Source organism: Choloepus didactylus, chromosome 1 (genome assembly GCF_015220235.1).
Source record: "Choloepus didactylus isolate mChoDid1 chromosome 1, mChoDid1.pri, whole genome shotgun sequence".
In the NCBI taxonomy this organism is placed as follows: Eukaryota; Metazoa; Chordata; class Mammalia; order Pilosa; family Megalonychidae; genus Choloepus; species Choloepus didactylus.
Genome location: NC_051307.1, coordinates 88,040,015 through 88,061,937, shown reverse-complemented (window position 1 = coordinate 88,061,937; position 21,923 = coordinate 88,040,015). Strand labels below are relative to the sequence as shown.

At 35.8% G+C, this 21,923-nt stretch overlaps 1 protein-coding gene across 1 annotated transcript; it reads right to left on the bottom strand.

Moving 5' to 3' along the window:
• Positions 1-4,417: 4,417 nt before the first annotated feature.
• On the bottom strand, positions 4,418-20,207 carry ARGFX (arginine-fifty homeobox). The gene is made up of 6 exons (XM_037815169.1): positions 20,180-20,207; positions 17,901-18,026; positions 12,337-12,462; positions 11,324-11,428; positions 5,776-5,924; positions 4,418-5,020 (listed from the first exon to the last, which is right to left on the bottom strand). Exons 1-6 carry the CDS (start codon positions 20,205-20,207, stop codon positions 4,418-4,420), a joined length of 1,137 nt encoding a protein of 378 aa, XP_037671097.1.
• Between the last annotated feature and the right edge of the window lie 1,716 nt (positions 20,208-21,923).

Here is a 21,923-nt window from a genome sequence, read left to right as displayed (position 1 = left end):
CTTTCTTTTATGCTTTCATTTTCCATTCTGTCATCTTCGAGGTCACTGATTCATTGTTCAACTTCCTCTAGTCTTGTACTATGAGTGTCCAGAATCTTTTTAATTTGGTCAACAGTTTCTTTAATTTCCATAAGATCATCCATTTTTTTATTTAGTCTTGCAATGTCTTCTTTATGCTCTTCTAGGGTCTTCTTGATTTCCTTTATCTCCTGTACTATGGTCTTGTTGTTCATCTTTAGTTCTTTGAGTAGCTGCTGTAGGTGCTGTGTCTCTTCTGGTATTTTGATTTGGGTGCTTGGGCTTGGGTTATCCATATCGTCTGGTTTTTTCATATGCTTTATAATTTTCTGTTGTTTTTGGCCTCGTGGCATTTGCTGAACTTGATAGGGTTCTTTTAGGATTTGTAGACCAATTGAAGTCCTTATCTCTAATTTCTCAGATCTACAGCTTCATGGAGTACACTTTCTCTAACTAACCAGCAGGTGGCATCCACGAGCCACCTGTTCTCCACAAGCCAGTTCTCCCCTGCTTAGCCTTTTTGGTGAGTGGGGGAGTGAGTCTTGTGGGGTCCAATTGGTGTACCAAGCTTGCGTGTGTAGTTGGTGTTGCCTGCCCTGTATATGGGGCGTGTTTCTGGGCAGTCAGGGGGGGGGGTGGCTCTAACAATCAAATCTCCCTGGTGATCCTAGAGTTTTAAAGCTGCTGCAATAGTCTAATCCTTCAGTTCAGTCCTGCCACAGTTTGTCTCTGCCACTGACCCACAAGTCCTTGGTATTGGCATATGGCTCTTGAGACTTGCAAGTGGGCCCCTCTTCCAGGCCATGCACCCCGGGTCCTCTGTTGAGGGATGACTGTGCTATGTCACAGGTGAGTGCCGTCCCCCCAGGGCAGTTCTGGGCTGCTGGGCTGTGTAGGGAGGCTCCCAGTCTGCTGAAATGATGGCTGAATGGGGCTTTGTTAATTCACACTGCTCTACCTTCCCAACTCTGGGACAATCAGCTGAGGTTGCAGGGAAGGCTAATGTCCACGCCCAGTTTTGTGGTGTGTGCCTGTTATTTGAAGCGCTTCCATCACACTGGGTTGTCTGGGGCAGTTCTGGGCTATGGGGCTGGCGATGGGCAGGAGTGTTTCCTGTCCACCAGGATGATGGCTGTGAGCGGACACCCCCCTTTTCTTGGGAAGTTGTGGTGTTTAGTGAATTTTCTCAGCCACTGGATTATTGCGTTTTGTCTCAGAGCTCTCCTAGTTCTGCTCTTGACTTCACCTGCCCAAATAGCAAGTCTTTGTAGCTTTCTGTATTGGGCTTCTTAGAGTAATTGTTTTAGAAAAAGAAAAAAGGATTAAAAAAAAAAAAAAACAGGCCCTTCTCAGAGATCTAATGGGTTGTTGAAATGCTAAGAGACAAAGCAACCAGGGCCATTAAGGAAAGGTCCACAGGGCAGAGAGATCAGCTTTTCTTTGGGATTTGCATATGCGCCTCAGGGCCCTTCCCCTTTCTATGTTCACCAGAACTCCAAAAATCCTCCGCTTTTATTTTGGAGTTTTTCGTGTTGTTTTTTTTCTATGCCTGTCTCCTCTCTGCTGGGCTGGCTGTTCTCAGATTCTCTGGTGTCTGGTCTCAGTCTGTCTATGTTTGGAGTTTGGATCAGTAGAATGAGTTTCCGATAAGAGCAGCCACTGCAGTTCTCCCTTCTCCTTCCCGGAGCTGACAGCCCCTCCTCCCCCGGGACTGAGCCTGGCAGGGAGGGGCGCGGGTCCCCTGGCCGCAAAAACTTACAGATTTCGCTGATATAAGCAGTTCCACGTTTTCATGAGTGTTGTATGAAGTATGCCCAAAGTCAGATTGCTCTGTGGTGTCCAATCCACGCAGTTCCTGGCTTTCTACCTACTTTCCTGGAGGAGTAACTATAACATACAGCTCACCAGACTGCCATCTTGCCCCGCCCTCTCCCAATTCTAATTCATTCTTCTTTTTCTTCTTTCTTAAGGTAAAAATTTAAGTTATTGATTTGATATCTTTTATACTATAGACATTTAATACTATAAATATCCCTCTGAGCACTGATTTTTAGTTTCATTCCATAAGTTTTGGTATATTTTCTTTTTATTTTCCTTCATCTTAAAGTATTTTCTAATTTCCCTTGTGATTTCTTTTTGGCCCTTTGGTTATTTAGGAGTGTGTTTTTAAATCACCACATATTTTTGAATTTCCTAAACTTCCTTCTTCTATTGATTTCAAATTTCATTCCATTGTGTTCAGATGACATACTTTATATGATTTCATTCCTTTTAAATATATTGTTTTATGGCCTCAAATGCCTTTATTCAAATAATTTTCTGCATCTCTTATTAATGTTTTAGATTTTTTCCCACAGGTCTTAATTTTCTTGGTTAATTTGTAGATACTTTATATTTTTATAGAGAGTTACTTATTATATGTTTATTATTGATGTTGAGATATGTTATTTATTTTGTAGGTTGATCATGTAGCTAGAAAGTTTGCTGAGCTGTCATTCTAAAAATTTTTCAGTTATCTTAGAGACTTGATCATCTCATCTTTAAAACTCAGTTTTATCTACTCCTCTTCTAGACCTTATACTTACTGTGTCTGGACACTTCTACTGTATTAAAACTAAGAGTGATGGTGATTTTCCTCCAAATTTTGACTTATAAACCCTTTTAGAAAACACAACACCTAAATATTGGAAATAAAATATGAGCTTATAATCTCCCCCCATTAAATGTGGAAGGCAAGAAGAACAAAACTGGAGAACTGACACTACTAGATTTCAAGATTTTCTATAATGCTACAATAATCAAGACAGTGTGGTATTTCTGAAAGAATAGACAAAATCAACTGATTTTTGACAAGGTATCAATGGAAAAAATACAGTTTTTAACAGTTGGTGCTGGAACAATTGGACAACCACATGCAAAAAAAATGAATCTAGATATATACCTCATACTTCCCACAAAAATTAGCTCAAAATGGATCATATACTTAAATGTAAACAAAAGAAACATAAAACTTCCAGAACACAGGAGAAAATCTTGGACATCTATAAAATTTAAAACTTCTGCTTTGCAAAAGACTGTTAGGAGAATGAAAAGACAAGCCAGAGTTGGAGAAAATATTTGCAAAACATATCTGAAGTATACAAAGAACACTTAAAACTAAACAATAGGAAAACAAGTAACCAAATTTTTAAAATGGGCAAAAGATCTGAACAGATGGGTCACCAAAGAAGATCTGCAGATAGAAAATAAGCATATGAAAATATTCTCAGTATAATTTGTCATTAGGGAATTGAAAATTAAAACAATGATCTACCACTACACATCTATTAGAATGACCAAAATCCCAAACACTGAGACCAAATGCTGTTAAAGAAATGGGGCAACAGGAACTCTCACTCATTGCTGGTGGGAGTGCAAAATGGTTGGGCCTCTTTGGAAGACGGGCTGACAGTTTCTTGGAAAGCTAAACATTTGATTACCATATCATCCAACAATAGCACTCCTTGGTATTTACCCAAATAAGTTAAAAACCTGCACGCAAGTATTTATAACAGCTTTATTTATAATTGTCAAAAATTGCAAGCAACCAAGATGTTCTCTGAGAGTGAATAGATCAACCAACTGTGGTAAATCTATATAATGGAACATCATTCAGCAATAAAAAAAAATGACCTCCCAAGCCATGAAAAGACATAGAGGAACTTTAGATAAATATTGCTAAATAGATAAATATTCCAACTTTGCAACATTCTGGAAAAGGAAAAACTATAGAAACAGTAAAAGCACCAGTGGTTGCCAGGGGTTCCAAATATGGGAGAAGGGATGAATAGGTGGTATCCAGTTCATGTTTAGGACAATGAAACTATTCTGTATGATACTGGAAGGGATATATGACATTATGCATTTGTCAAAACCCATAGAAATAAACAACAAAAAGAGTGAACCCTAATGTAAACTGTGGACTTTGGGTAATAATATTCTATCAATATAGGTTCATTAATTGTAACAATGTACCACACTGTGCAGGGGATGGGGGTGAGAGAGGTTATATAAGAACTGTTCTCTTTCTGCACAATTTTTCTGTAAACCTAAAACTGCTCTAAAAAAATAGTCTATGAAAAAAAAGTGAATGACCTTAAATGCCCCAGTCTATCACTCCTTTAAAAAGTACAAGATAGTTTTGCGAAGAGGACATTATGGAGTCTCATTGGCCACTTGAGGAACCGGGAAGGCCTTTCCCCAGGGAGAGTTGTGGGGGCTCATTGTGTGGTGCTGAGCTATACTTAGAAAATCTCTAGTTTTTACAAGATTTCCATGATATCTGAGTTAAAATGTAGACAAAGGAGTGAAGAGAAGCAAGTGCAAGGGGTGGGAAGACCCTGCTTCTATGAGGCCTATACTATTTGCTATTACTCTGATACAGAAATCCATAGTCCACCATACTGGAAGGGTTCTGGAACTCCAGGCTGTATCTTAGGCGGTAGGCTTCAAAGCCTTGGCTTGTCCCACTGGACCAGGTTCGCTCTGGAGATAGACCTACAGCTGGACCAGCAAAATTGCTGAGCATGTTACCCTGTCCTCCTAGCTGAGGTTTTGTGGGTGAGAGATACTGATATAGACAGCTGAAGGAAGAGCTGGATATCTCGTTCTCATCAGGAAAACTGTACAATTCCATGATTTGGGATATGTCATAAGCATCGGAGTACAAAGCAGGAACTGAGGCCACAAGCATTTCCAACTCTTGATCTTGCATTTGGGTTTCCTTTGTGCGATTCCCAGAGAAGTCAGAGTCCCGTGCCCAATTGGAAGGGCCTAATGGCTGATGTGGAAGGAAGCTGTAGGAATGGGAAACCACAGGAAAAAAAGAATAAGGATTGGCGCTTGCTCTGGATGAGATGGGCACATTCTCCTTGGCTGGAAGGATCTGGCTTGGTTTCTCCAGTGATCGCTGTTGCTGCTGCTGCTGCTTCCTCAATTTGGATCGCCGGTTCCTGAACCAAATCTGGAGTTGTGGGAGAAGAGGGGAGATTGTTGTCTATGAATGAGGAAATTTTAGGCTTCTCCTGGGCACAAACATCCATATTATAATACTTGTGTCCTGTCCAAGTCACCATGGCACTAGGTTCTGAGGGAGCAAGGTAGGCTTGTGTGGAGCCAGTAGATGGGACAATGAAGGAAGACGGAAAGAAAGGGGGGGTGTTTTAAAGGCTGTTCTGGGGATTCAGGGATTCAGAGAATGGATCTTGAATTCTAAGAAGAGAAGCTAGTTCAGGGATCTAAAGGAAGGTGAAGAATTTGAACTGAAGGATTTCTAAGGACTCTGCCACTGTGAGGAATATTCTGAAAGAAATTTCCTGGGTCTTAGCAGAGTCAGAGATTGGAGGGAGTTCGTGTGGTGACTAAAGAGACTGCAGGGTTTTCCTTGAGAAGACCATGAGTTGTCTGTCAGGATGAAAACCTTTCCTGTATTTGAGCTGTATATTTCAAGAGTTAAGAACAAGTGTTCTAATTCTAGTTATACCATGTATTATCTGTGTGACCCTGTGCAAGTCATTTCACCTCTGAACCTCGATTCCCTCATCTTTTAAACTGGATACTAGTGCGGTCAATGTATGCAATGTACCCAGTTTAGTACTAGCACACAGTAGTTACTCAACAAATGAAAAGCTATTATTATTGGGGTGGGGTGGGAATTTCCAGGCTGATTAGCAGAATATGGTTTGGATGGAGTACCAAGCATACACCAGGGTATCAGACCTTCACTCTTGACTCCTCTATGTTGAGTTTCAAAGCAAGTTCCTTCTGGGTATTTTTATCTGGAAACATGGTCTGACTGAATAGAGACTCCAATTCTTTATGCTGTTTGTGGGAGAATGAGGTACGGTCATGATGCTTCCTCCAAATTGCTGTAAACAGAGATGGAGAGATGGCAGTTACACTTATACTAGCCTGCTAAGAAATGAATTAACGGTTCAGTTTTCTCTGTACCCAGTCTGTTCACTCTGGAAACTGGCTGCTTTGAGTTTTAGATGGTCCTGCATTGAAACTAGAAAATCCCTTTGCTCTGGTCTAACCTCCCTTTCCTTAAAACAGTGGTCAGTGCTTCCCTCTTCTTAGCTTCTTTTTCACACTTTTTGTTTCTTTTGGAACCTGGGAAGAAACCCCACGTCTCTTTGCCTGGGTACAACACTCTCTAAAATGGGTTCCCTCCCTTCACCTATTTATTCAACAACTCAGTGCATTGTGTCTGGCAAATGGGCTCTCTCTTTTCCAGGCTCTGTGGGCCTCTGTTTACCCCTCTGGAAAAAGGTCATAAGAAATAAGACATAACTAAACATATGGAGAAAGTGGAAAAATCATAGATTTTTTTTTTTTAAATAGCAATAGAGATGAAAAGGAATTTTTCTAAGAAAATAAAATGACAAAAATTGATTTTAAAAAGAGCAACAGACCCTGGATACACTAATAGCCACACAAAAACACAGGTTAGTTTCAGAATTCAAGGAAATGCAGTGATAATTCTCTTGTTATGTACCAGATTTCAATAAAAGAAGGGAGGATTCACTCCTGCCCCTCTTCTGATATTTGAGGAGCAAAATCCTGATCACTAAAACCAGGGATGAGTAATAAACACCATGGAAAACAAAACTATAGACTGTCACTTATGAATATAGATGGAAATAGCTTAAGTAAAATATATTTGATATAATCACATATTTAAAATGTACTTATTCCTATACTTATAGTATCTAGTTTATTTTTGCAATTCATATATATTTGGAATCAATTATATAGGATATCAATTTGGGAATGTTGATTTTTTTTCTGCTCATATTTTATAAAATTATTATATTCAAACTGTTTGCATTTACCTTAGCCATATCTTCAACACCCTGAGCCGGTTCTTTCAGTTAAATAACATCATTTACCAGGGAGAGAATCTTTACTTTTGAATAACTTGTTTGTGATACAACACTTTTGGGATGTGTTTATGGAATGCTATCACTGGTAATTTTGTTCTAAGACACAAGGAACTTATTTACATAACATTAAGAAAATTGCTTTCCCCCCACTTTCATCCCTGTATGGATGCATTTGCACAACCTAACTGCTTATTGTATTGTTAAGTGCAAAGTATACACTGGATTTTGAAGGCTTAATATGAATGCAAGAATGTAAAACAGCTTATTGACATTTTAAACATTTATAACATGTTGAAATGATAATACTTGGAATATATTAGATAAAATAATATATTACTAAAATTTTATCACCTGTTTCTTTTTATTTTCTTTAAATGTGGTTAATAGAAAATTTAAATTTACATATGGTTTATATTATATATCTATTGGACAGTGCAACTCTTGAGGCAACAAGTCAATTAGTTGTATCAGTCAGCTTGTCATCCTGTATACCTGCTAGAGAACATCTATGCTTATCCAAATACATTGTTTAACAGCAGCTATACATCTTCTCCCTGATTTTATTACCCAAAAAATTATTAGCACAATATTTTACTTTATATAAGAACTTGGGTTATTTTCCCATAAAATTTTAGCTTTAACTTCATAAATTTCCTATATTGATTTTAGTGGCCAGATAAGGTAACATTATTACCACTAACTGTTTAAGATTAAATTATAGATATAATTATATAATAAATTAAAGGATAATAATTGATGTCTTTCTAAAAAGGAATTAATTCTTAATTCTTACAATGCTACAAATCATAGAGGACTCAGCTGTCCCACATACACTATCTAGGTAAAATTTTAAATGCCATTTCTCTGAGAGATTTTTGATCAACTTTGTTTTGCTGAATTATATGAATTTAAATTATAATGTCAAGATCCTCAGTTGACTTTGAGACTTTAGAATAAATACATCTGAGAGCATCCATCAGTTACCAGGTTAAAAAGATCTTACAAAAACTTTGGTGATAGTGTTAATACATATGTTCATTTGTGCTACTTCCAAAAATCTAAAAGGACTCTGTAATGCAAAAATACAAAACACAAAAATAGCTTTCACTGGAGCTTTGCTAGATTCCTAAGGACTTTTCTGATTTATCTACTAGACCTCAGTGTGCCAGTAGGGGAAAAAAGTTACTTTGGTTAAAATTTATAACTGAATTGAATGATTGTTACTATAATATGCACAAGAGCTGACAAATAAATACAAATAGTTATACAAAGTAATGACTATATTTTGTCTGTCTAGAAAAAATTATTGCAGTTAAATTCAGTATTATGGGTAAATTGTCTAATTTATGTATTAAATGCAAAGGTAAAAGTTTTAATTTTATTATCTATGACTAAACATATACAAATATAAGTTAAATGAACAAAAGCTTATAAATGAAAAAGAGAAGGAAAAGACTGCTATTTGTGTATGTTTTTGCCTTTTTCAACACATTCTTATTAGTTTGTTTCTGTGTTTATTTAAAAAACTATCCCTTTATATAAAACTGCAGCAAGTTATTGTACCTAAGCTTTATTCCCAAATGTTGATGCATAATAACCAGTCTCTTCTGACAACTCTTTCCCTGTCTTTTCCAAATGGGTCAGAGCTGCCACTGGTTTGCAACTTCTCATTTATTTGGTTTGTGACATACCACTTATTGCACTGAGATGCAGAAGGAAGACAGCAGGGCATCATCGGGGTTTGAGAAGATAAGAACCCCCAAAGCACCAACAGGTACATACTAGAAAGTGCAGCAAACCAATCTGAAAAAAATATCTGAAGCTGGGAGTAGTTCTGCAGACTACAAATTATGAGTGATTGAAAAGAATCTCAGATCTGAAGGTGGTGAATAGTCTAGGCCCCATGTATTCATGAAATTAACAAACTAAAGCTCCCTTTTAAAACAAAACTCTGCAATGGGGAAATAAAACTGGGAGAAGGATACAAATTGAACAGGACCCAAACAGTACAGCCAAAGGTAAGGAAAAGAAGGTTCAGATAAAAGGAAGGATCAGAGGATGCAGATCTCTGATAGATAACTTTAGAAAGGCAACAAAAAAGGAAACCCTGAAACGGAAGTCTACAAGTGTTCTTTGCCAGGATCCCTATCTGAGAATCTATAAAGGTTCCATTCACTTAAGTTTATTTGTCAGAAACTTAGATTCTTCAGAGTGCCCCTATGACAGCTAAGTCCCAAAACCCAGAGTCAATAGCCTCTTCAAGAACATCAACTAGATGTGTCCCCTTTGCTCATAAAGTTGACCTGCCTTTTCAACATGCACAGGTTGGGGTGGTCACTGCCTAGAGATCCCTGAAGATCATGAAAGTCATTAAACTAAAGGAAGGAATAGCAACAGACAAGATGGAATTTAACAAAGGATTATGAATACTGAATATTTACATAATTTTCTTTTTCTTAGTAGTTAGGGTATTAGAATTGTGAGAAGGAAAGGATTGAAATGGTAGAACTGTAACCCATGGCATCCTTTGAAATTTGTTTTATAGCTACTTGTTAAATGGTAATTTGAAAGCTATACCTTTTTGTATATATGTTGTATTTCACAATAAGGAAATAACTGAAACTATGGTACTATAACTCATAACTTTGGAAATTTCCTATATATCTACTTGTTAAATCATGCTTTGAAAGATATTATCTTTTTGTATGTATTTTATATCTCATAATAAGGAAATAACAGAAACTGTAGAATTGTAACCTTTAATATTCTTTGACATTTGCTCTCTAACTACTGGTTAAATTGCACTTGGAAAGTTGTCACTTTTATGTATATATGTTATATTCTACAATTTTTAAAAAATGGAAAAAAAGAAAAAAAAAGATCATGGCTCTTCTAGGGTCCATGACAGTTTCAGACTGGCACAGCCATAATAAAAGATCATTTCACCTCTGCCAGAGATGCAAAAGTTTACCCAAATGGGGATGAGGAAGACAAATAGGAATTCTCCTCTACTGCTACTGGGAGCAAAAATGACACGTCCACTTTAGAAGAATGGAACATTAACTGTTCAGAGTAAACATATGCATATCCCTGACCTGACAATTCCACTTCCAGGTAAATACCCAAGAGAAATTCTTGCACATGTGCCCAAGAAGCCAGGGGAAGGAACGTTCAAGAATGCTCACAGAAGCAATGTTTGCCAGAAGACCAAACCAGAAACAGCCCAAATGTCTGTCAACAGGAGAATGTATAAATCAATTTTGGAATACTATATACAGTGTTGAAAATAAAGGAAAATATACACAAACTTGGATGCATCTCCCAGCCATCATGATGAAGAAGCAGGTTATAGTGTGATTCCATTTATATAAAGCTTGTAAACAGGCAACATTAATTAAAACATTATTTAGGAGGTAAAACTATAAGGAAAAGCAAGAGGGAAGGATCAATAGGAAATCCAGGAAAGTGTTTTCCCTCTTTTAGGAGTGGGAGAAATATGGGGTAAAGGCAGGATATACAGAAGACTTCAAAGATGCTAATAATCTATTTCATAAAGTGGGTAGTTTGTCTACAAGCATTTATTGTTATTCTTTAAATTATACAGATACATTTGATTTGTCATTTTATGTGCATGGTGTGTTTCACAATTGAAAAATCAAGGTCAAGTTAAAAAAAAAATGTTCCTGGCCCACTCTTATGCATAAAAGCACAGGAAACTAAATTTCACATAAAAATTCAAAACAGGAAGGATCACATGTTAGAGTTAAAACAGGAGGAATTAAAACAGGTATTACAGCTATCCCATACATTCAAAAAGTTAGATTGAAGCCTTGAAGATATAAAAAAGGGCCCCAACTGAACTTCTAGAGATAGAAACTACAAAGATCATCACGACACCTTGAAAAGGATTAACAACAGATTAGACAGAGCTAAACAAAAGGTCAGTGAACTTGAAGAATGTAGCAATAGAAACTATTTTAAATGAACCACAGAGGGAAAAGATAAAAAATAAGAGCAATAGTGAGTTGTGAAACAACTTTGAGTGTCCTAACATATGGATAATTGGAGTCCCCAAAAGGAAGAGAAGCAGAAAAAACATTTGAAGAAATAATGGCAGAGAGCCTTACAAACTTTATGAAAGCAATAAATTTATACATCCTCAAAGCTCAATGAATTGCAAGCACAAGAAACATGAAGAAAACTACATCAAGGCACACTGTAACCAAACTGTTCAAAATCAGTGAAAAACAGAAAAATCTTAAAGCAAGAGAAAGACATTTCACATGCAGAAGAACAAAGATGTGGATGACATCAAATTTCTCAAAAGAAACAGAGCAAATGAGAAGACAGTGGGGCAATATCTTTAAAATACTGCAACTCACAGGAACTGCCTTGATCCTGAGGTACCAAGTACATGCTTGAACCATGCATATTGATAAAACGGTCTGGCTGGGGAGTCTCAAGGGGCATTCTGTTCAGCAGGGGTACTGTAGAAATAAAAATTATATACTTGAAAATATTTTCAATCAGTTTTGGCTAAAATAAAAATTAAAGAAAGGAGCCACTGGCTGATTTAATATTAGATAAGGAAAAATAAAAAGCCTTGAGGTAGGATAGGCTTTGGATTACAAGCCCTTTAATAATTCACTCCTAAGAATTTAAAACATTCAGCAATAGGAGACTGATGAAATAATCTTTTGTATATCCATAGTTTAGTATAGTACACAGTCATATTTTTTTTTAAAGGTAGACATTCATGTACACACTCAGAAAAATCTCTTAGGATACCTTGTTAAATAAAAACACATATATATTACAGAATAGCTCAGTAAGATCCTATTTATGTAAATAAATGTCTATATACATTTATATCCTACTATATACATGTTTATACTCAATAATATAGCTTTAAAAATATTAAAGTTTTAATGACTTTAGTTCCTGGAAGTGGGGAAGGATTAGGAGTTTCAGTCATAAGATGTAATCATATATTACTACTGTATTATAAAACAGCATGCATTTATAATTTTAAAAATTGAAAATAATTCTAACAGGCTTCATTTTCTCATTTACCCTAGGGGACAATATTTTTGCCTTGGCAAAGGAGCTTTCTCTATTTCTCTTTTCTTATGCTTTAGTTCGTAGGTCCTATATAAAAAATTCTCACTTGCCCTGTATCTTGTGTTCTCAGTTTATCTGTCATAATTTGGATTAATCATGGGCCAAAAGCCCATGACTTTGATTTGAAATTTATAACTTCCCCTTTTTATGATGGGAAGATTTTTTTGAATAGATTTTTTAAATATGAGAAACAAATTCAATGGCTGCTTTAAAACAAATACAAAATATAATTAATGGGCCCCAAGAGCAGAGGGCAATAGAGGGTTATACTTACTGGGATCAGCTGGATTCTGTGATAGCAAGTTCATGCTGGAATCACCCATGTTGACAAAAGCTTCAGGCTGGGGATTCTCTGGGGCCATTCTGTTCATCAAAGGTCCCGAAATCTGAGATGGATAGCCTATACGAGAAAGGGGTTGCTAAAGAGGTCATTTATTCTCTGGAAAGCAATGTTTTCCAGATTTGAGGTTAACCCCCTAACTCTCTACTTTAGTTGGAAAATGATTTATATTTCATATCATAGAAAAAGACTCCAGATATGTTGAAAAGGCAAAGGAACTAGAATAGCTAAAACAATTTATAAAAGAATAACTTGAGAGGAATCACTCCATCCTATTTTAAGAGTTTTTATATGGCTAAAGAAATTAAGATGTGGTGGTGTTGACAGAAGGCTAGACACACAAGAATAGAGAACTAAGACCCACACAAATATGCCCAACTGATTATTGACAAAGGTGCAAACTAACTCAATGGAGGCTAGATAGCCTTTTCAACAAATGATTCTGGAGCCATTGGATGTTCATAGGCAAAATAAGATGACTTAAGTATCATACCTCATACAAAAATTGATTCAAAATGGCCATAGAGTTAAATGTAAAATGCAAGACTACAGAACTTTCAGAAAAAAAAAAATTAGGATTATATCTTCAGGATTTAGAAGGAGGCAAAGAGTCCTTAGATTTGATACCAAAAGCATAATTCATAAAGGGAAAAATTGATTCATCAAAGCTAAAAAACTTTTGCTCCATGGAAAATCCTATGAAGGGGATGAAAAAGCAAGCTACAGACTGGGAGAAAATATTTGCATATTTACAAACTATGTGTCTGAAAAAGGATTATTTTCTAGAATATATAAAGAACTCTCAATAATCAATAATTAAAAATAAACAGGATACCTGAAACTATCAAACTACAACCCAGAACCCATGAATCTCGAAGACAGTTGTAGCTTATGAGGGGTGACAAGGGGATTGGGAAAGCCATAAGGACCACACTCCACTTTGTCTAGTTTATGGATGGATGAGTAGAAAAATAGGGGAAGGAAACAAACAGACAAAGGTACCCAGTGTTCTTTTTTACTTCAATTGCTCTTTTTCACTCTAATTATTATTCTTGTTATTCTTGTGTGTGTGCTAATGAAGGTGTCAGGGATTGATTTGGGTGATGAATGTACAACTATGTAATGGTACTGTGAACAATCGAAAGTACGATTTGTTTTGTATGACTGCGTGGTATATGAATATATCTCAATAAAATGAAGATTAAAAAAAAATAAAATAAAGACATAATGCTGAGCAAAATAAGCCAGGCACAAAAAAAAAAAAAAATAAAATAAAAAAAAATAAACAAACAATCCAATTAGAAGATGGACAAAAGACATGAAGAGATATTTCACCAAAGATCTTCAATATCTTAGCCTTTAGTAATATGCAAACTAAAACCACAATGAGTTATCACTACACATTAACTAGAGTGTTTAAAATAAAAATAGTGACAATACCAAATGCTGGTGATGATGCAGTGAAACTGGATCATGAGTATGTTGCTGTGGAAATGTAAAATGGTACAGCCACTCTGGATATCACATCATTTGTGGTTGGGAACCTGAGGGAAGTAGGTGCAGCTATACAAAGGCAACCTAAGGGATCCTTGTGGTGATGGAAATGTTTCATATCTTGATTCTATCAGTGTCAATACCCTGCTTGTGATATTGTGCTACAGGCATACCTCCGAGATATTACATGTTTGGTTGCAGACCACCACAATAAAGTAAATATCACAATAAAGCAATTTTTTTTTGGTTTCCTGTGCATATAAATGTTATGTTTACACTATACTGTAGTCTATTAAGTGTGCAATAACATTACATGTAAAAAACAATGTACATATAAATTAAAATGTGACAGAGACACAACATGAGGCCATGCTATTGGAAAAATGGTACCAATAGACTTGCTCAAAACACAGTTGCCACAAACCTTCAATTTGTAAAAAAAAACACAGTATCTGCAAAGAGCAATAAAGTGAAGTGCAATAAAACGAGGTAGGTCTGTATAGTTTTGCAAGATATTACCACTGGGGGAAACTGGGTAAAGGGACAAGGGATCTGTTTTCTTACAAGTGCATGTATATCTACAATTATCGAAAAAAATAAGCTTATAATTTACAAACAACAACAATCCTGGCCCATGTGTACACTGAGACATGTGCAGCCCCGGGAGCAACCTAAGTGTCCAGCAAATAATGTGTAAACAAAGCAGTTAAATAGAATGAATTTGATACATACTTATATATCAACTTGAATGCAATTCAAATTTGACATGCATGAAAATTATATATTCTTAGAAATATTTTAAATTAGTTTTTGTTTTAAAAAAAGTCAAAGAAATCATAAATTGGGGGGTACAGAGGGGGGAACATAATGCTTAATGTGTACAGAGTTTCTGTTTGGGTTGATGAAAAAGCTTTGGTAATAGATGGCAGTGATGATAGCACAACATCGTGAATGTAATTGATATCACTGAATTGTATACTTCAAAGTGGTATAAAATGGGAAATTTTATGTTGTATATAGGTTACCACAATAAAAATTTAAAAAAAGAAGGAAACCGTAATATACATTGGTATTGAATGGGGAAAAAGAAAAGCCTTGGGGTAGGCTAATATTTGATATCATGATTACTTTGATAATTTTATGTGCAGGATTAGATGTCATAAGAAAGATTAAGTAAGGAAATGATCATGAACATGAATGAACAATATCCTAGAGCTCAGTACCCTTGCAGGACAAAATGTATACATGCTCTGTCCCTTGAAAAATAATTACCTTAAACATTCTGAAATAAAAGCAAGGAGTTTATGAAATGATAATTGCAATGATGGAATGGTTTTACCCTATAATCTTTTGACTACACGCATTTGCTAGTGAAAAACTGATTCTATATATCCACACTTTACTAACATGGTAATCATAAACAAGTCACTTAAACTCTCTGTGCCTCAGTTTTATCAAGTTGAAAAAGGAGATACTAAGAGTACCTAATTGTGAGAGGGTTTTATAAGAATTAGATATGTTCATATAAAAAAAGCATCTACAAGAGTGTCTGGCTTTTTTGTTGTTGCTAATTTTATTACTTTACGTTTCTTACAGATGATTGTTTACTTAAAGTTATAAACGTTATTTATCACGGGATATGTAACAACCTTACCAAGTTTCTGACCATTAACCCACTGTTTGTGAGCTCACTGATTTATAATTAGCCTCTCCAGTACATAAACTATAAATTATTCTGCTAGTTAGAAAAAATCTCAATTCTTTCCTCATTTTAGTATGTTCATATAAAAATTTAAATGCGTTTATTGTAAATTAATTTTAATTCTAATTCTTGTTCTTTTCTAACACCATATGACATTACTTATGAAATTTTCATTAAAATTCACAAAACTAAACTACACAGAGTTGTATTTGTATATATAATGTGTGAACTACAAAAATTACACCAATCCTATGCTCATGATTGCCTTAGGGAAGAGAGAAGAGGTTCTTTGAAACATCATCCTGGTGGACCTAGATAATGTAAAATAAGATGAGTAAAAAATAATTATAGAGACATAGATATAGATAGTTCCTTATGTTTTAGGGAAACTGGAATATAGCGTCATTTTCTGTGATGACTAGTAGAACTGTCTGTCCCAGGAAGAGAAACCACAAACTTGGAACACAAACTTGGGATAGATTACACTCTGACTTTTTTCTCATCTATTTTTACAGTGGCTTATTCATAGCCATGGATAAAAATATAGATTGTAACATCTCACCTAATTTATGAATTCTGACCAATCCTTGACCAAACCAGCCTTACAGCCATCACACCTAATCCCTAAAACCCCATCGATAACCTTCTGTAACTTCCCCTCTCTAGAGACTACTGAGATTCTGTCAAACTGAATAAAAATTAATTAACTCAACTTAATGTGATTAATAGGCAAGACTAGCTATGTAGTTTGCAAGGCCCAGGGTTCCCAGAGACCACCCTATCATCATTGGTGTTGAACATTTGCATTGGGGGGAATATTTGTTACTGTTGATGATAGCAACTTTTTATAATTGTGTTATTAACTAAAATAGGGGCCCCTTTTTGAAACATTAAGAATTTCAAGATGGCAACAGCACGGCATTAAACCAAGTATGGGGCCTTTCTAGGCAGGGACCCTGTCAGATCACATGTCCATGGAGCTGGCCCTGTCAGCAAATTTCCTCTTGTGGTCTCTTAGGGCCTTTGACAAGTAGTATAAATATTGGAAGAAACAAAAGTGTCATTTGTCTATATATATATATATATATATATATATATATATATATATATAATATTTGCTTAAAAAAATTCCCAAGAGGCACAACTGACAGTTATAATTGATAAAACTTTGAAAGATATAACCAAGTATAAAGTATAAAAACATTATATTTAAATGAGTCCATTCATAATAGCCTAAACACAATATAGAATGTTTAAGAATAAACTAAACATGTAATATATAAGGTCTGTATAAGGTATACTACAAAAGTTTATTGAAGAATGCAGAAGACCTGCATAAATAGAGATGCTTATTATGTTTATGGATTAAAGGACAAAATATTAGAAAATTGTCACAAACAAACCTTTAACTTTAATGTAATTCAAAACAATACTTCAATAAAAATTTCATTAAACTTTCTAAGCTGATACATTAAGAATGGAATAGCAGGATACTGAGGGTGATTGTCCCAATATAATATGAAGTCTTAATCCCTTCCTCAGATCCCAGTCCTGAGCCAATTTTCAGATCTGGAACCCACTGACTTAAAGAGATGGCCGAGTACCTAGGAGGAAGAGCCCTGCAAAACCATTGCAAGTATGTAGTATGATAATTTCTCTAATCTTTCCCCCAAAAGGATTGTCATCTACTTAGATGACTGCACCCCAGGGGCTATTAGACACAGGGCTGGGTTGGCATTGATGCCCAGATACCTGAAGCATATTCAACCCCCTCCCCCCAAATAAAACTAAGAGCTCTGGAGGCCAGGTAATAAATGGACTTCTTACTAAAGTCCGCTTGGGTCCATGGGCCCACCCACTTGTCATTTCTGTCTCCAAATGCAGTGGAACCCTTGGCTCAAGAACTCCCCAACAGCCTTGCCCAACTTTTCTTAGACTGGTCTATACCACTTCTATTCAATTTTCTCTCCCCTTCTCTGTCACTAGGAGTAACAGTTGTGCCTTGGTCTGGTAATTCTCCCAGCCCCCTCCTTGTTTTCTCCCACAGGCATTTCCCCTAATAAAATCACTACAGATTTAATCCCATCTTGGTAACTGCTTCTTGGAGGACCTGGAATAACACAGGCTATTTTTTTGTTGTTGTTACCAATTGATCGATCCTAGAAAACATGATTCACCCTGAACCAGAGGTTCTTGGCATTCATTTGAACATTTTAATTGCCCTTCTTTTGGGGAGGAGTGCTGGGTGCCCCTAGGAGATGGGCGTTAGACTGGAGGGCAGGCAGCAGGCTGCTGTACTCACTGTGATCCACTCGTTCTTGTGGTATCATGTTCATGCTGGAATCACCCATGTGGATAAAAGAGTGGGGCTGGGGATTCCCAGGGGCTCCTCTGCCCATCTGGGCACCACAGGGCTCCACTGGTAGGTCTGTGGAACAGGACAGGGACAGAGGGATGTGGTCATTCATTCATTGGGAAACAATTTATTCAAGGGCAATGGTTTTGAATCCCAGCTCACTCACAAACTATCTCTGTGAATGCAAAAAAAGTGACTTCACCTCTTCAGTTATCTCCACTGAAAAGTAATTGTAATTTCTACCTCACAAGATGTATTGAGGGTTCTGTGAATTGCCCAGTCTGATGCAACCCAATGCTCAAGGGATGGAATATGCTGTTATTTAGAAAAGTAATTCAGACTGTGTGACTGTACTGCTCTGACTCCTTTTCCATGACTCCAGTGCAGGTGGGATAAATCCCAAATCCTTACTGACCCTGGACTAGCACTCTGTGCTTTTCCTTCTAAAAAAAACAACTACAATTTTATTTACCCATTTATTTTTATTCTACTACTTTATTGTCCATGTGTTTCATCTTGGGAAACAATTGGCTATGAGGAGGTGATGTGTTAATGGGAGGGGAATATACATTATTTTTGTCTCTGCTTGGAAAGAGTTTGCAAGAAACAGAAAGAGAGGGAGGGAGAGAGAAAGAGAGGGAGGGAGACAAGCAGTTAGTGTGCTCCAAAGACCCTTGAGAGTTCCTTAGATCCTTTTAGAGGGTTCCTGAGGTCACAGTTACTTTTTCGTTCACTCTCTCATGAATGTATAATAGAGTATATGTGAAATTCAGTGAACCAAGTATTTTGCAAATGACCAGTGTTCGATGTTACAAAATTGTGCTGTAGACCAACGGATTTTAATGTGATAGAGTTTGGCAAGTTCAATGATATGACTAAATTTCATGTCACAATTAATCTTTAAGAAATGACCCCTTCTTGAGTTTGTGTTGCAGTTTTAAAGGATATCTGCAATTATCTCAAAGAATACCCTTTCCTTTTCTAACACCATATCAGCATGAGGCCATATTTTCTTCTTACACTTCAACAAAAACAGTATCGCAAAAGATTGAATGCAAAGGTAGATGAGAATTCTGCTATCTTCTATTAAGCTAGCCAAGGTTACTTTAATGTAAAACAAGGCCATTCTTCTATTTTCAAAAATACAATTAACATATTGTATTTATCATTTTATTTTTAAATGAATTAATAAACATTTTTAAATTTTCTAAATTTTAATTTTTAATGTGGTAAGTATCTATAGATATAACCCACATTAACAAAAGTTCTTTGGGGTCCTCAACAATTTTTAAGGATGTAAAGAGGTTCTGATTAAAAAGTTTGAGAAGCAACAACTTAAGGGATCAGCAAGGTCTGGCATTTAATTCAAGAGAAGTCAAATTTAGCTAAGCTCTGTTCTTCAATATAACCCTTTAAGTAAACGTAATATAAAATGATTCAGTACCATATGATAGCAACATTAGAATATTGTGTCATACTATATAAAACAGCATGTAATACATGTGTTAGACATCTAAGCACATCATATACATAATTCATTTCATCCTCTCAACGAACACATGGGGTAAAGCACAATTGTTATCATCCTTAGAGATGAAGAGAAGTTTGAGCACTTAGAGGGTAGCATAACTGGGAATGAATCAGGTCTTACTAGCTCCTGAATACACATGCTAAACTCCTGCCCCCTTTCCCAGGAAAGGCAGATTAAACTAGCAAATCAAACAAAAAATTCAACTGGACTCCAGTCTTTTCCATGCTCAGGACTATGGAGAGCACAGGACAGAATCGTCAAGAAGGACACTGCATTTACTCAGTAAACATTTATTGCCTGCCTCCCTAATGTAGATGCTTTCTAGGTCTTGGAGATTCTGCAATGAATAAAACACACAAAAATGGTTGCCGTAAAGGAGCTTGCATTCTAGAAAGGATTTTCAAAGGCCAGCCACCACAGGTTGGGAAAATTCTGGAGCATTGCAGAGTAGCCAGCAACCCCCAGTAACTGGGGTCTCATATTCACTCCTGACTCTCCTGAGGCAGTCAGACCTTCAAATCCTTCTTTCTGTCTTCAACATATAACCCTCCCGCCATTGTCTCCCCTCTCATGCAAATGGTAGCCAAGTGATTTGCATCTTTTAATTTTGCTCCTTTGATCTTTTGAGTCTCTTTTGAGCTCAGAAGTCCCATACTCTGTACCCCCAATTCCTCTCCTGCCCCCTTTGGCTTACCTATCATGAATCCCTTCGAAGTATCCATTTTCAGTCCTGTTTGATGTTTCTCTCTCTGGAAATGCAGTTTCTTCAGTGTGTCCTCATGGTGAATGGTGAATTTGAATGCAGGTTTTTATATAATAGGATCTCTGCACCACCCAGATACACCTTCAAGTCCTACCCTTCCTTCCATCTTTCCTTCATTCATTTGTTTATCCATTCAATAAAAGTATGCTTAGAATCTAGTATAAATGTTGCTGGAAATAGAAGCATTCTTCATTTTATATTCAAATTTCCTACCTTTAACCAACTGTTCCTTTTGATAAAACCTCCTCTTTACTTTTATACTTTGTGTTGTTTTAAATTTTAGGTGTGTCTCTTTAAATCAGCAATCCAATCTTAGAAATGTAACATATGGGTTTAATCCATTTATGTTTGATAGGATAGTCATCAGTAATATATTTAGATTTTTTTACTTTCCTTTTAACAATCTTTGCATATTCCCCCACTTTTCCTGCCTTCTGTTGGAATAGTGGCACCTTATTTATTCCTTCATCACTCCCACAATGGTGCTTAAATTATATTCAAGGTTTAGAGTTACCATTGATTTCTCAGTGTACATACTTGATTTTAAAAAAGTCAAAAATTAATCAGTTTCTCCATACTTCTCTCAAACAATAAAAAGTTCTCCAGATTTATTAACAATGAATTCCCATCTTCACTCTCCATGTTATTTTTGCCTACTGTTTTAGATCAAACTTGCTTTTATACCCCTAAATATCTTCATTATTATTATCATTATTTTTTACCATAAGTATTTTTTGAGACTTTACTATATTTTTATCAAGTTTTTTGATCATCATCACTTCTTTCATCTTCCTTTTCCGTCCTGGGCTCAGTTTCATTCTTTCTGAAATAGAACCATCAGTAGTTCTTTTAGTGATTGTAAAACATGTTGAGCTTTCTTTGATGGAAAATCTTTAATACATTATCACTCCTGCAGAATAGTTAAGTGAGTATAGAACTCATTTTTTTGAGAAGTCCACTGACAGTCAAGCCTGATAAGTGTATGAAAAGATATTTTAAAAGAAACACCATTTAATCTAGGAATTAAATCATTTTTCCTTTTTCCCTTTTGTTTAAAATATGGATGAAACCTAGGGTTGACAGCCCAGGTAAGCAATAGCACGCTCACTCACTTGGATTGAATATTAATTTCTTTGATCTTTTGGAAACAATTTTAGGTGACAATAAAATTTTAAATGTTCATGTGCACTTTTAATCTATTATTTGTATATACAGGAATTTACTCTGATGTAGAAGGTGCTGTAAAAGCTGTAAAGGATGTGGTATAAAGATAACTATGCAATAATATTCATTATAGTATTTGCTTTTTCATCAAATATTTGGAGTAAACTAAAATGCCTATCAATAGTATAGGTCAATAAATTGCGATACATTTCTCATATGAATTATCCTATAGCAATAAAAATGTATTTGGAAAATCTATTTTAAAATTAAATTAATTAATACATTTATGTTTCCTTATCTCCTTCAAGAGAATGCAAGCCCCTTGAGGTCAGGAACCTTGCACATAGTATTTGTTTACTGCTGTATCTCCAGAGCCAGTCTGGAGCAAAGTTAAAAAACAATTTCATGAATGGATACATGGATGGGTGATAGATAGATGAGTTAATGAGTGCTAATATGAAAATATTCCATTGGAATTTTTTTTAAAAGACAATGCATTATACTTGTCAGC